At 35.5% G+C, this 12,455-nt stretch overlaps 1 protein-coding gene across 3 annotated transcripts in view; it reads right to left on the bottom strand.

Annotated features, from left to right (window-relative positions):
• Positions 1 to 3,689: 3,689 nt before the first annotated feature.
• The window catches only part of LOC145978400 (netrin receptor UNC5C-like), a 546,350-nt gene continuing 537,584 nt past the window's right edge, over positions 3,690 to 12,455 (bottom strand). For all 3 annotated transcript variants that reach the window (XM_083111023.1, XM_083111028.1, XM_083111032.1), the window contains 3 exons: positions 11,657 to 11,766; positions 9,555 to 9,656; positions 3,690 to 6,154 (listed from right to left, as the gene is read on the bottom strand). In XM_083111023.1, coding sequence (XP_082967149.1) covers positions 5,983 to 6,154; positions 9,555 to 9,656; positions 11,657 to 11,766 — 384 coding nt within the window. In that variant the 3' untranslated portion in view covers positions 3,690 to 5,982. The remainder of the gene's footprint in view (positions 6,155 to 9,554; positions 9,657 to 11,656; positions 11,767 to 12,455) is intronic.

Raw genomic sequence — 12,455 nt, 5'->3', positions numbered from 1 at the left:
GTACATTTTTAAATTTAATTATTAACATTAGGGAGTCATGGGTAAAAAAAGTGACTTGACATTGAGAAAGATGGCTGAAATTACGACACTAATAAAGACAAAAATGTTCTCTAATCATGAGATTTTTCGACGATCTGATGTGTCTGAAGCATCGGTGAGACAAATAAAAAAGAAAATTGAATATGGTGGACAGTGTGAGCCACAAAAGAAGGACAGATGTGAACGTAAAACAATTTTTACTCCAAGATCCTTACGCTGTTTGAAGAACATTTGCCTCATGAATAGATTTGCGAGTACAAAGGAACTTAAAGATAAACTTGAAAAGAGTGGTGTTCATACATCTGCAAGAACAGTAAGAGGTAGGCTCTCTGATATGAACCTGAAGGCATTCAGACCTGCTAAGAAGCCAAAATTAACCCCTGCTATGATTCATAAATGTTTTCGTTGGGCAAAAGCTCACAAAGAAAAAGATTTGAACTTTTGGAGATCTGTTTGCTTTAGTGACGAGTGCACGTTTGAAATCTTGGGGAATAAATCTCAGTTTTTGAGAAGACGTCCCGGTGAAAAATACAATCCTGATTGTGTTGTGCAGACTGTCAAACATCCGATAAAAGTTATGATTTGGTCAGTCATTAGTGGCAAAGGTACAGGACGTCTGTATTTCATTCAAGGAACAATGAGGGAAGAACAGTATAGGGAAGTGCTTATAAGAAAGTTGCTACCTCAAGTAAGAGAATGGTTCCCAAATGGAGAACCATTCGTATTCATGCAGGATGGAGCCTCATGCCATACCGCAAAATCAATAAAACAGTTTCTACAGAGTGAAAATGTCCCTCTCTTGCCCTGGCCGGGAAATTCTCCAGATATGAATCCAATTGAAAATGTTTGGTACCTAGTGAAAAAAGAAGTGGCAAAGCAAACAATTACGACGAGAATTGGCCTCATTGAAAAAATAATTCAAGTGTGGAATCACCATCCTCATATGACGGAGACAGTACAAGCATGCATTGATAGTATGCCAAGACGAATCCAAGCACTGATAAAGACCAAAGGCGGCTCAACCAAATATTAAAATTGACTTCCAGTCATATGTACATATTATATAGCTAATATTCAAGAAACACAGTAAGAAATTATATTTGTAACTATTAATGTATCAAGTAATTGTTGTTTTTTGTTAAGGTTCACATGTAATCAATGTAATATTTCTTGTAATAAAATATAAATAAAAGAAATAGAGAATAACAAAAAAATTAGACAAGATAATAACATCCTTAAAATTTTGCATAAAATTTGGAGGTGTGTCTAATAATTTGGCCAGAGGCTGTAGTACTGGTAACCATGTTTTAATAGTTAACCACAAATCTAGGTCAGATATAATTGGATACATCAGTAGTGTTACAATTACATGAAGGGCATAGGAAGAATTCTTAGCCTGTACTAAATAGTTTGGGGTGCCCATTTGAAAGTGCATATCCATATCAGAAAATGAATTTCCTAAAGGTTGGATCTTAGTACCAGTCGACTCTCTTTCTCATTTAAAATTCAACTTGTTATGGTAGGATTCAAATTTAACAGAACAAGTCTCTACTGCGGTTATAGCGTGGTCCTAAACCAAGTGAGTTTCAACTCTAACTTCGTGTTTTATTAGATACCAATTCAGAGTCTCTTTTATCTTGAGATTTTAAACAAGACAGCCCAACATCCAGGCTACTTCATATTGATCGAATTACTGACAACCTTTAAACCTACGAAACAAAATATTCCCCTTTTACATTTTGTAATAAAAACTTCAAAGGCATCACAATTTATATATGTAAAAAAACAAAAAAAAACAGTATTCTTTCTTCTTTCATAAATACGCAATTTATTTTGATTTTTCATTTAGCCGCTTTTGGCTAATCATGACGATGAGGATGAGTGATGGTATGGTAACTGATGAAGTGACACTCACAAGGAACACCTATGTCCAGGATGGGATTCAAACCTGGTATCCCTAGCATCGTAACATGCTGTGCTAGCCACTCCACCATGCATGTTGGCAAATTCATAAATAAACATCCATATAATAAATGTTCTCGATTTGTTGGTCTTACAACCACACAATCTTTTTAAGCCATTGCTAAGAGGATAGTTTTAAAGAAATATAATCCAATTCATAAGAATGATAAATCAGTTACATTTTATTTTATTCAATTTACCAATATGTTCTAATTAACTATAGAAATGCAACGAGACATAAAAAGTTTTGAAAATAAAGTTGCCTCAAGTGGGGATCGAACATAAGAGACTCTCCCTACCGCAATCACCTGCCTTAACCACTAAGCCATTTCACAAATCTTGAAAATTGTGATTCTTCTTGGTCCTTTGTGTATCCTGCTACTTGCGCTTATAATTTATTTTGTACTGGAACTGAGTTTGAAATAATCATGTCAAACACGAGGTTTTTAACGCCTACTTATGTAGGTTTCATTGGGAATTCTGAACCGTCTCCTCAGTTATCATGAAATGATTGCCTTAGCACTGTGCCAAGAATAACCATGGCTGCCCGCTTCAAGTCCTGGATCAACTGTAAATACCTGCTCCAGCATAGGCGTGACTCATTAGTTTGCGACCGCAGTTGGAAGTACGTGGATCCCGCCCAGCAAAGAACCAAGCAGGGATGACATCAGCCCGTGTCCGTCCGCCATTCGCAGTGCATCAAGGGATTGGGTCCCGACATGTGGAAGGTCGGATAAGTGGACATTCCTTCTTGCAGTGTAATGCCCACCCATGCAGATGTCTACAGCTAGGAAAAAGTCATTCTTGAGGGTGTGGATCTTGATAGAAATTTTGAATACTATACCTTAAAACATATTGTACCTCAGGCTTTGTGTTAAATAGATAAGCATTTTTAATGTCATTTGATGTAAATTATTTTTATCACCCTGTCTCAGAACCGACCATCCTAATATTTTTCCTCAGGCATTAGTATACACTCCAAGCTACCTATGTATAAAATTTTGGAAAAATTGAAGGGGAAGGGGGGGAGCAATGCATGAAATTCGCTGTTGAACTTAGTCATTTGTTTTTCTAAAAAATAATACCTAATACTATACATAAAAAAATGGTTATTGATACTCTTCTGAAACCTTATTTAAATGAAAGCTTACACTATTCTGAACAAAAGGAAACAAACTTAATGGTTCTACCACAAACCTGAGGGAAGATACGCTCATTTATAACGTAATGCGTGTCATTCAAAGTGGAGCTTCATGTGGTATACACGGAGATTTTAAGAAGCGCATAACTTCGGAGCCCCTTGACCAATCTAAAAAAAAATGTCATTTTTGGAATCAGCATCAAAAGTTCTATAAGTATACCGAATTTCATCAAAATCGGAGATTCTCAAAATTCATGGAATGACTCAAAATATTGATGCTGAAAAATTAATACATTATTTGTGATTTGATGTCGGTGAGAGCAATGCCGCCCACGCATGTAGTTATATGTTTCAGAATTTAGTGCATGTACTGCGGTGTTAACTCAACCTTATATCAGTTACCGACTGAAATAATAATGATGATAAGAATTTTGTTTTTTCTTTCAAGCGGAAGGGGTCAATGAACCACCCAGTCGGCCCCCATCCCTCCTGTTACCCATGATGTTAGATTAAGGAAAAATCAATCATAAGACACCATTATTGTGTGAGTGGTTTATTTAACATTTGGACTTGGTGTAAATGTTTGCTTTTGGTATTAAATGCACTTAAATTATCCAAATTTTACAAATTTTTATCAGCAAAACAAATATCAAAGCAGAACATACCCATAGGAGCAGCATGCCTACAAATCTTGTTCAACCACAAATTTGAAATACATATGTGATAAATATGCACAGCATTTGCTTGAACAACATGACCAGTTGGAATGTTACAGTTATAGTGCATTGTAATATATCGCTTATGAAAGTTTCCAGTATGAAAGTATTCTTTTTCACAAAAAAATGATATTGTGAACATTCACATGCTCACTTTTATTGGTTAACACATACAAAAAGTTATTTTAGAGATTATTCTTATATTCATAAGGTTTATGGTGTAAAAGCATCAAAACATAGCAATTGTAAGTAAAATTTTAAATGCAGAATATTGATTTGTTTACATTGCTGAAAAAGTTATATTCTATCTTATTTTTTGGCATTTCACCTCTGGGTTTCAACTGTTACAAGATAATAATATACAACAGGTGTAATAACTAAAATAAGAAAGCTGCACAATAAGTGAAATGAAAGCACCAGAACAAATATATATTGTTTTGTTTCATTAAGTCAGTATACAAATATCTTACTTCAGTACTTATTGAAGCTTTGTTAAACAACAGAAATTACACATAATAATAATTTAAATGTTTGTGTTTTATTCCCATGAAGTTTCTGAATTTTACATTTTAGTCAACACGTTGGAAATATATATTTTATAGAAAGTAATACATAATTTAGCTATAATTGTATGTAATTATTCCAGATGAAATAAGTAGATTAGTGAATCAGTATTAATACCTTTGTTACGTAAATCTGATTTCAAATTGCATTCAAAAGGCATATTAGACCACATGAAGCTTATAATTACATATACATTTTTATTTAAATTTTGACAAGTAAATATCACATGCTACTTATTTAGGTTTTGAACAAGATTTGTGAGCTTTCACTGTGCAATACAAGGAAATTTTTCAATGCAAACAAACGTTTTCACTTTGTGGGCAAAACAATACACCAATCTTATCTTTCTCCTTTCCACCCTCAACTTTTAGATTTTAATATTATTATTTTTTTACAAAATGAACAAAACGGGGAAAGCTGGAAGACCACACATAAACTACAATTAGCTCTGAACAGTCAAATAATTTTTTCTATATCAGCATTTCAATATTTCTATCCATCATTTTGCATTATCAGGTTAGTGGTTTCAAAGTGTATTAAACAATTACACTGAAGTTTATTTTTTGTACAAATTGTAACCAAACCAGTAGCCTGTACAAATTTGCTCAATGCTAATTGACACTTTTTATACAGCATGTATATATAAAAAATGAAACAAACATTCTCATCACCGGTTCATTTAAAAAAAAAGAATTAAGTGCAACTCTCTAACAGGTGAAATAGTAGCTAACATCTCTCACTTTAAAAACATACAGAGCAGCACTCACTTAATAATAGTTACAAAATGCATAGTTGAGATGGTTTGTGTTCCACACAAGGGACACTGTATACAAATCTAGAAATCTCATCAGTCTAAGGCCACACTAAATAAACAGCTATAATATTCTGTGACCATATTGGAAGAAGAAATTTAACAAAAAAAAATCTGCAATAACAGTCTCTACAACTCACATTGTACAAATGTCACACACAAGACAGAAGCCTACCACAGTTTGCCCTGATGTTGCCATCTTCAACATGGTAAAGTTGTAATATGTTCTACTATAGCAATGGTTCACATACAATAAAAAAAAGGGGGAGAATCTGTCTTTTTTTCCTGACTTCACATCTCGCTCACTTCAGTAACAAACACATGGATTTTAAAATCACTCACTCATCACACATCTTCATGCACACACGATGTTCATTTCTTGTGTTGACAAAACTTGATTTCCGTTCAAGATTGTCACTTTAAAAGATGACATGAAAATATATGTGTATTATATATGTATATTATATAAATCTTCTCCAACAGTGAAAAGTATTAGTCTTATTTTTTGTACATAAAAAGATAAAATGTCTTTGTACAGAATGTTGCTATTAAAAAGAGACAACAATGTACAGATGTAACAACATCTCGGCTTCAAAATGTCTAAAGATCTTCAAAGAAAGCTTTAATGTATGAACACAATTTTCCAGTTTGTGTCCCCAAGCACTGTTTCAGAAGTTCTGTTTCTACTGGAAGAAAAACACTGTTTTCTTATGTACTATATTTTTCAGTCAAGGGGGGAGGATGGCATTTTATAACCATGGCCCTGTTTCTTTTTCAAGAATTGACACTGCATCTGACCGGCCCATTCCCCTGAGAACATTTAACAAATCTGCAACTGCAGACGGTTGTCTATGTCTTGCTTCCCATAAATCTAAGATGTGCTCTGTTGGACTAGGTTTTGTAGCAAAATAGTTAATATACCTGAAATGAGAGAAACAACAATTAGTTTAAACATCACTCATAGCATTATATCACAAGTAAACTTCACACCAAAATGCAAACCACTATGTCACTTGACGTCTTAAGTAAAAATTTAACCTTTCACACCAACACTCTGCACATTCTGTGTCACTCAGACAACTTTCCGAGCCTCCCTGATGGCATAGTGGTAACACAAGTGGCGTGCATACAATGTAAGCTACCGAAGCATTGCTTTGGAAAGCAATAACGGCACAATATATTATGTCATTATTAGGGACATTGAATTTTCGCGATGCGTGAAATTTGAAAAAAAGATGCAATTTTGAACATTCTGCACGTAACTACACCCCCAATGATGAAATATGCATGAGTTTTATTCGCGAAGTAATGCGAAATGTGTGCTTTCCACGAAATGAACGCTTTTTCGTGAAATAACCGTGAAATATCATCAAATTAAGTAGAAAATATGCAAAAACCGGCAATCGAGGTTGTGCGTGCAAACTGTCGATTTGTAACGAAACGTTTGCCTAAAGATTCCTACCACTTGCAGCTGAAGAACGTTTTATCTTCTGTTCCTAATTGAGCTAGGAGTCTGGTTGATAGCTATTTGGACTGGGAATGAAGTCTTCTTTCCGATTCTACAATACAAAATGGGGGTTTCCATTTAAAATTTCACAGTTGCCTCCACCCAACCCCAAAGGGTGGGGGTGGGGAATCAAGTGTGATATCATTGAATAGCTTTCTTTCACTTATTAAACAAGTATTTTTTCGTTTTCCAATTCGATGTGTATTTCTCACGATATGTGACCGTTCCGGGACTTTTGGACCACCCGGTATATATGCACAGCGAGACTTAGAACTGTGGTTAAGTGAAATTCTTCTTTTTTCCAGTGCAATTACCAGTGGCGGCGATTCGAGGGGGAGGGGGAAGAGTGCGGGGTCCCCCACTTTCTTTGCCCCTGCACTATGGCCTCTAAATACTAAGCCTTGTCTAGTAAGAAAAGTAAACTATCCTTGCCCCACCCAATCACTGCTACTGGCAAATACAGTTGAAATCTAAGTACTTGTGTATGTGTACAGTATATAAAAATGAAATAGTTTATCAATTTATAGCTCTTTTGTATGTTGTTTCTTCTCATGATGAAAAAAGTGTATGCCAATTTTTTTTTTCCACCGCTGGTATATACCGTTGATCAAACATTTTATTTACCGCTCTCCTCAGTTTTTATTTACCATAAATTTGTCTCCCTAGTCATTATAATCACATGATTATTCAATAATTTAGATAAAACAGTTCCATTTCTTTGCTACACATGGAACAAATACCAGACCCTGCAGGCCTGCACTGAGGTTGAGCCGAAGCGATCTCTCTCTCTCGCATCAGTTCAGTAGTCGCAGACAGTTGCGCGTGCACCTCAAGGTCACAGGCGGTGTGCATATATTTCTGCTGCAAACTAAACTAGCATCGAGCAGAGAGTTAGTTTACTCTATACAGAGACAGAGAGTATACCAAAGTGTTTCAACTCATATTGCTTTCGGTTTTCCTCAGTTTACGAGTTTGGTTTGATGAATGTACATGAAAGTGTGTAAAGGTACCAGGTAGCATCTAGTAATATAGAACAATGTGTACTATAAAAGAGTTTTTGTCCAAGCCGTTTTCTGCCAGTTCTTTCTCAGAAAAAAATGAGATTATTAAAAATTGACGGCCAACACCAGAACTACCGAACTTGGTTCAAAAGACCAGAAAATTCACTAGACATTTTCAGTGTAATATGTATACCAAATGTGACTGGTTAGCCGGTAGCGCTGAGCTAAATGTGGTGTTTTGCTGGTATTGTCTGTTGTTTGGAAAGGATAGAAATACTTCTTGGACCAAAACTGAGTACACGCATTTGGGAAATTTTGTGAAGTCAACAGCCGAGAACGAGCTGCTTTTGGGGAAAATAGAATAGAAACTGCGCTTAATGACCAGCTTAAAAATAAAATATCTCTACACAATCAAAAGGTAAGACGGAATAGGGACATCCTTAAAAGGCTTATCAATGCAGTGTGTTTTCTGGGAAAACAAGAGTTGGCCTTTCGAGGACATGATGAAACAGCAAATTCTATTAATCAGGGCAATTATGTGGAATTGTTAAAGTACACTGCAGAGTATGATCCTCTCTATTAATTTATAAATTAAATTATATTAATTATAATTTAAGATAATTAATTAAAGGAAATTATATTAAATTATATATTCAGTGCTTGGGCTATATATATGGTTACCGCACGCCACTGGGTAACCCTGTTGTCTTGTAATCAAGGGGTTGTGGGTGGAGGCAGTGAACTTAAAAAACTGAAGACCACTTTTCCTAGAGCATGTGTCATGTCATCTCAGTCCATTGAGCATGCATAGTGGATTTGTGAAGTGGCTACTCAGGTGTGCATTGTCATTTGAGGCAAAGTGTGCTTTGTCATTTGCCACTTTAGTGCAATCATTTTTGTAGCATGGCATCTGACACTTGTTGCTTGTCACTTCAGTGTGAAATATCACTTAAGCAGAGGCAGTAGAGTTTCATTCTCTAGCCTTGGAGAGAGATGCCATCAGGCTATGATTTGTTTAACAGGAAAAGCATAGTGATTTTGCATTCCATTTATGGGGAAAAAAATAAATTTTTGGGGAACGTGCCATTCAAAAAATGAATTCTCAAACTATATAAAAGATTTAAGAATAAAATTAACTCAAGAATTAAGTTAAGAAATATTAGGAATTCTGAAAATAGTCATTCATTATATATTTAAAACCCAGTGTTTAGCTTATGAATTAACTGCTAAGTTCCATTTACTCCTTCAGTGTGACGAGAAAAACATGTATGATACCTCCACTTTGTTTTTCAATGCTTCCATGTATTTTGACACTATTGAAATGAACGCACACATCATGAAAAACTAAACCTCCTTTTAAATAATATTTTCATTTTACGTTACCCAGGCAAATGGATCATTACTTCTAAATTATTAGTGGGAGGAACAAAAGTCCATATATGTTATAGATATTTGTTCACTGCTGCAAGAACAGCATTTAAAAATGAAAACTGAAATACACATTCGATGAACATCACTTTACTAATACAAATAGCAGCTTAATAAAGCTGGCATAATGGACCTGCTAATACGAATTGCTATAATTTTGCATTTGCCATTCTCAGTTAGATTCTGAATATCTTTGCCCACAGTATCTACTGAATAAGATATAACTTCTAATCACACAGAAACAAAAATGAAAAGAGAAGAAGTATTTGAAATGGCTGGTCTCACATTGATTAAATGTTTGTTTTCTAATTTGCATCAGCACAGTTTCATTAAGAAACGCTAAAAACTAAGAATACATGCTTTCAATTCTATGCTAATTACTCACCTATCAACTTTTAGTCTCTGAGCCAACATTCGCCAGTCATTTCCCCTTGCATTGGGTGGATCAAGACACTGACACAACTGTTTTCTCAGGGAACGGTGAAACCTAAAGGAGAGAATTAACCTTGATCATACAAATAATTTATCAGTATTGCAAATAATATCATAACATTTTACACTTTCATAGACACATTCCCCTTTCTTAGAGAGTTTATGAAGAAACTTGGAAACTAGTTTAAAAATTAGAAGAAAATTGTAATAACCAAATCAATTAAGTAAATGAAAGGGGTTGTAAACTGCTTGAGGTGAAAGATGTGGCTCACCAAAGGTTGTAGTGCCAGTCATTATTTCCAGAGTGGAAGAGGACATACACATATGTATACGCACACACACACACCCACTAAAAACACAAACACATGACAATTCTGTAGTTCATTAAGATATTTTTGCGTAAGATTTCACGTTCACATAACACAGCATCCATTCAAACCTCCCACATTTCAATTCATCATTGCTAAAAGATTATGAAACATAATGGAATGTAAGAGAAAACGAAAGAGAAACTCAAAGAATTTTGTTACATGACCTCGAAGTTCACTTGACCTCATTATGCAATGCCACAATTGCATAAAGCACAATGGCGACTCCGCAGCAGCATGCACAATCTGTATTTTGGTATGCAGAGACCAAATCAATCATTGCAGTGCAAAGAAATTACCGGAGAGAATATGGAGGTGAAGCACCTGATGGGAAAACCATTAAGGCATGGTGTGCAAAGTTTTGGCGATTGGAAGTGTTAATAAACAATCAGGAGGTTCTCGTTGACGTGTTTCATAGGAGAAGATCGAAGAAATTCGAGCGGGATTTCAGAGAAGCCCGCGTAAATCACTTCGCCAAGCATCCAAGCAGTTCAAAGTTCGAACTTCGCACACCATGCCTTAATGGTTTTCCCATCAGGTGCTTCGCCTCATTATTCTCTCTGGTAATTTCTTTGCACTGTAATGATTGATTTGGTCTCTGCATACCAGAATACAGATTGTGTGCGTTGCTGCGGAGTCACCATTGTTCTTTATGCGATTATGGCACTGCATAGTGAGAGAACGGTGAACTTCAAGGTCATGCAATAAAATTCTTTGAGTTTCTTTCATCTAGTACCACTCGCATTCCATTGTGTTTCAAAACCTTTCAAAACCTTTCAGGTTTTAACGGAACACGCTATAAGAGTAGTCATAAAGCATCAACATTTAGGTCTAGAGAATATTTTTAAGAATTATAGTGCCTACAGTTTTATAAAATTGCAGATTTTAACTGACACACACATCAATTTTTTCTTTAAAAAATGACAGCCAGCCTTTGTGGCAGAGTGGTTAGCACATTGTGCTACAACGCCAGAGGTCCCGGGTTCGAATCCCAGCCTGGGCATGGGTGTTTGTGAGTGTCATTCATCAATTTCATCATTCATCCTCATCTTTGCAATTAGCCAAAAGTGGCAGAAAAGCAAAGTAAAATACACCAAATGAAACAAATCAAAACATTTAAAAAATGACAGAATTAACTACTTCTTTTAATGTGGAGGTACACTGTACAGTGGTTCATATACCATTTAAATTGTACATTCAGTTTTGATTAGCCTAACTAACCATAATACAGATGTAAAACAAAAAATCTATCATATATTATAGTGATCTACAGTACTTTTCAAAATAAAGAATTAAAACTATATTTTATGAACAATTTTTTGAACATAGGACAAGGAAATCACAGTCAACATAACAGAAACTTAAATAATATGCATCAGTCATTTGGGACCCTAGCCTTATTTTTTTTTCTTTTGGGGTCCAACCTTCAGGGTGGGGCCTTACCCCCAGATCCCCTAAGTGTGCCTTCATGGCATGGGGGTATATGCACGGGAAACTTGACCTTTACCTTACACCAATGGAGTCATACAGAATGAAGAAATTTACCTGAAGCAATTTGAACAGAATGTCCATTTGATATAAGTAACAAAATTGAAACTGAAAAACCTGGATAACTGCTATTATAAATGCAGATTATCACACACAATTTTATGATGATCAAGGAAGCAATAAAAAAAACTGTCTTTACCTGAATGGAGGAGAGGCAGGTTCTAGTGTTACCATGGAACTACAACCACTGCTTGTAGTAACAGTAGATGCTCGAGGTGCCCTAGATGGTGCAGGACTAACAGGTGTCTGCTACAATAACAAAAAGAATGACCAATTCATAATCTACATAAACAAAACACTTCATTTAATAATGAACATCAATAAATGTATCACTCTTCCTTCTAATTGTCCGTTCCTTATAATGAGTAATGCAAACTATTCAATCTCCGATTGAAATGAGATTAAAAATGTGAAATATGTAATTTCTGACTAGCATTTACTTTGGGGGGGGGGGCAGCTTCTTGATGCCCATATCTGTTCTTTATCATGTTTTGACTGCATCGCAAGAAATACACAGGCATGTGAGTAACATGAAAAAGAATATATCCTTGACAGGGGAAGCTGTCGGACTTCCTGATGTAAATTGCCAAGAAACTTCCAGGGGTGACAAATATGTGAACAAAACAACAAACGCAAAGTGTGGCATTTCATAATTGTCAGCAATATCCAGAACATAACTCATCAGAAAGTAGGATGCATGCCACAATTTTGGCAGCTATGGATATGCAAACATGCACCTGTGAGTGAGCTGTAAGGCATTTCAAGGTCAACAGAGACCACACGTACCATCATTAAGTTGCAGATGTCAGTGTGTACAAACATCATTGCATGGCATGGTAAGGTGGTACGAGAAGGCAGTGCTGCAAGCAAAGTTGATTCACATACCATGAGCAGATAATGACTGCACTGGACAAACATTCAGGAGCATTGCAAATGTT

The sequence above is a fragment of the Lepisma saccharinum genome, chromosome 1, assembly GCF_977018435.1.
Source record: "Lepisma saccharinum chromosome 1, izLepSacc3.1, whole genome shotgun sequence".
Lineage (NCBI taxonomy): Eukaryota > Metazoa > Arthropoda > Insecta > Zygentoma > Lepismatidae > Lepisma > Lepisma saccharinum.
The sequence above is the reverse complement of the archived record's forward strand: the minus strand, read 5'-3'. Positions and strand labels throughout refer to the sequence as shown.